Below are 3663 nucleotides of genomic sequence, written 5' to 3' on the forward strand. Positions count from 1 at the left end.
ATAAAATTATAGAACCTAAATTTTGAAATGGGTGGCACAGGGTATTGCTGTGTATGTTGCTTCGTTGTTAGCTATTATTGGCTTAATTATCAATCATCATTATTATTACTTTTTGCGTCAGGTAGGTTTCAGATAAACTTAAATTTGGAGAGGCAACTGAAATAAATTCAAGCAAATAACAATCTATGGACGCAAATTTAATAGTAAAGGGTAGACTTTGAATTTGTTTGTAGCCTATTTAAATATTGCATTGGGTTCTTCCCCTCAAAATCAGTGAACCGTTTCCTACCATAGACTTTTTTTTTGCTAAATTTTAAATTATTTTCAAATACTAATTAAATGAAAACGCTCTTCACAGAGATTATAACTCTACACACATTAATTCCCAAACAATGGCGTGCAGTTTAATTGATTTATTGTTAACGTTCAATTGGTTTGAAACATATACAGCAGCCATCGTCTTTGTGTCTTTGTTTTAATTTACCAAAAAGAAAAAAGAAAAAGAAAAAAAAAACGAATAGAATAAATGACCAACGAAAAGACTCAAACATTTATATTACAGGTAAAAAGAAACTTAAGTGTTAGCCAAATATACAGTCCCTACTTTTCATTTCTCTAAATGAATACATTAGTTTTTTACAATAGTGGCTTCAGTTGCACGTTCAGGCATTTATTAAGATCTGGGAACTTTTCCAGTTCTTGCTAGAAGTTCATACCTGAAATATGAAACATTGCTTCCCGTGTCCTGGCATTGCCATTGATGTGGAGCAGCAATTTAGTTTAGCAACAGACAACCTTCTACTAGAACAACAGAAGTCCAAAAACATACAGCGTGAGACTAGAAATTGTAATTTTGTCCATACTGAGTAGAAGGGTCATTGTAGAAAATTGTGACCACAAGTCTGTTTTTAGAAAAAAAAAAAAAAAAAAAAAAAATGTGGTAAATTTTCCCCCAAACCGTGCTCCTTTGATCCGATCACCCGCTTCAAATCTTCACGCGGATGCTCGGTCTGCTTTCGGCCTCACGCGCCTCAGTTCTGAATTCAGAGGACGCTAAAGTTTGTGGAAAAAGACGAAAATAAAAGGTGGTCGGTCTTACCACGTTCTGCCATAAAGCAGGTTTGACGTGACCATGTTATTCGTGTAATCTACAGAAGTGTCTATCTGTCCCATGTTGTTCATCTGCGAGTGAAGTGACGGGGGACTGGGAGACATTTCCTCCAGGTCTTGGGCCTGAACCATTGCGTTGACCTGCTGGGTTTGGTGTTGGTTCATAGAATTACTCGAGGTAGGAAGCACGACCCCGGAACCGTTTTGCTGCTGCTGCATTTGCTGTTGGTTTGGCGTCGGTGTGTTGGACCCGTTCTGGCAAGGCTTGCCATCCTTCACTAGGACAGGGACAGCCACTCTCCTCGGCGACTGCTGCTGTTGACACAGGTTGCCCTCCTGTTGAAGCTGCTGTGCTGCTTTGTCCTTGGCCTGTCGTTTCATCTTGTAGCGATGATTCTGAAACCAGATCTTGACCTGCGTCGGGGTTAGATGTATCATACTAGCCAGGTGTTCCCTCTCGGGCGCTGAAAGGTATTTCTGTTGCTTAAATCTCCTTTCCAGCTCGTAGACTTGTGCTTGAGAGAAGAGCACCCGTCGTTTCCTCCTTGGAGCTGCGTGCAGAGGTGGGATGGATTTGGTGGTGTCGGCCATGCCTAGCGTGCCCATTCCTGCCATGTTCATACCTGTGGAAGGTCCCATGAATCTAGAAACTTCAAAATATGCATACAGATGTACGTCCATTCAATTAGTAGCAGTGTTGGGCTAAATTATTAATAATGTGTGTCTTAAAAAATGCAGCATTAAAAAGTTGCTGCCTTACATTTTTAAGTACAATGAACTTGGATATTTATTAAATTAAATTAAATTTCACTGACTTTAAAATTAGTTGAATCCTGTATAACTTATTTGGATGAGTATGTAAAAACACATGTTGTCATAACTTATTGATTATATATATATATATATATTTATTTTTTTTACAGTGTGCACAAATGAGTGAATAGAAATGTGCAAATTATAATTAACATCGGCAGGAATCTACAAATCAGCAGTATCAATAGCAGCGAGAGGCGACAATATAATACGCACTTTGCAGGCAATTTTACTGATGCGAAAAAATAAGGCAAACTCGCCGGTAACTCAGTAAACAAGTACACAAAACCAATCTCAAAATAATGCATCATAACTTACTTGTTGAGTATCTAGGGTCAGGATTGGCGCCGTACCACCCTGTTGCTGCTGCGCTGTTTCTCATAGTCTCTTGGTAAGAGGGTAGGTCCCCCATGTTGGCAATGCTGCCATTGCAGTAGCCCCCCATTGCACTATGCGAGAACTGGGAAACGGAGTGTGGCATATGGTAGGTGGTCGCCATAGTGGTGGCGTTGTGGCCCATAGAGTGTTGCTGCATGCCAGTCTGGGACACCTGAGGTTGCCGGTACGCTCCCAATGGAGATGTGAGGTTTCCAGTGCTCTCCATGCCACTAAACTTCTTGTAAGTCTCCTCAATTGGGCTCAAAATATCTGTCACTGAAAAAGGTGTCGTGTGCTTTGGGCTCAGCGACATGGTTCAGAAAGCAGATAGATTTTTTGGTGGTGGAGCTCAGCCGTGTTGTTGTATCAGCTCTGTTCTCGTGGACGTCGACGTAAGAGAGTGCTTGTAGTATGCCTGAGATCCGATTGATCGCCTTGGAGAAGGAGGCGAGCCCTGGCCACTCTTATCTCAGGTTTATTGTAGCCAGGCGCCAGATTTACGACAAACATGAGGGGCGGAGCGACTCCCTAGACCAGCAAACAATAGTCATTGACATCTCAGCAAGATAATTGAGAAAAAAATGTTGTTAGTTTCACATTACATTTATCATCGTGCCGACTGAACATTTTCAATGGTCATATTTCTCCATTTTTGTCGTACAACACACGAGTCTAACATCGTCCCTAAAAAGCGTATTCGTATTGAATTGAGCCGATGTTTGTCTGAAGTCTTTTGTTTTTCTTCTTTTTCTTCTTTTTTTAGGCACTGTTAATCTGCGTCAATAGGGAATTCCATACTTTTTCCAACTTTGAGAGCCCTCCGAGAGTCATAAGCGCAGTGCGCTCTGTCAGAGTGGCACAATGAAGACCCCCTCCAGTCTATGACCTAATTTATACGTCTTAAGCATCATTTTGTGCCAGCGGTGAGGGTCTCTCCCAAATTAGATCATAGTAAAAATATGTCCTCATATAATCCACATTAGAAAAAGTACAACATAGTTTTTAAACAAACGCCAGTTTGTATTACATATATAAAACTATAACTTTACATAAAAGGAAACGTGTCTTAATCATAAATATGTAAGCTTATGAAGGATGTCTAATTGTAATATATATATATAATCTTTAAGTTGTTCGATTTATACAACAAATTGTGTCCGGTATTTTTTTATGTGTCCGGTATTATTTTTCCTGTATTAAGTATAATCACAGTATAAATACCATAGGTTAATTTTACCTCCTTAATTCAAATCGATATAATTCCTTCTCGGTCAATAACAATAACTGGGTCAAATGACCCTGAGCAGGTCTATAATATTGCAATTAAAGTTCACATGTTCTGCCTGACCTAATTTTGGCATT

The 3663-nt window shown here is 39.7% G+C and overlaps 1 protein-coding gene across 2 annotated transcripts; it reads right to left on the reverse strand.

The window, feature by feature from the left end:
* Window positions 1–570: 570 nt before the first annotated feature.
* On the reverse strand, window positions 571–3100 carry nkx2.4a (NK2 homeobox 4a). Of its 2 annotated transcripts, none has more exons than XM_079853749.1 (2): window positions 2242–3100; window positions 571–1760 (listed from the first exon to the last, which is right to left on the reverse strand). In XM_079853749.1, the coding sequence occupies exons 1-2, from the start codon at window positions 2612–2614 to the stop codon at window positions 1096–1098; spliced, it is 1038 nt and encodes a 345-aa protein (XP_079709875.1). In that variant the 5' UTR covers window positions 2615–3100; the 3' UTR covers window positions 571–1095. The 2 variants fall into 2 exon arrangements, with proteins under 2 accessions (XP_079709875.1, XP_079709876.1); XM_079853750.1 differs by having other exon boundaries at window positions 571–1733; window positions 2242–3099.
* Window positions 3101–3663: the final 563 nt, after the last annotated feature.

This window comes from Squalius cephalus, assembly GCF_949319135.1.
Source record: "Squalius cephalus genome assembly, chromosome: 20".
Lineage (NCBI taxonomy): Eukaryota > Metazoa > Chordata > Actinopteri > Cypriniformes > Leuciscidae > Squalius > Squalius cephalus.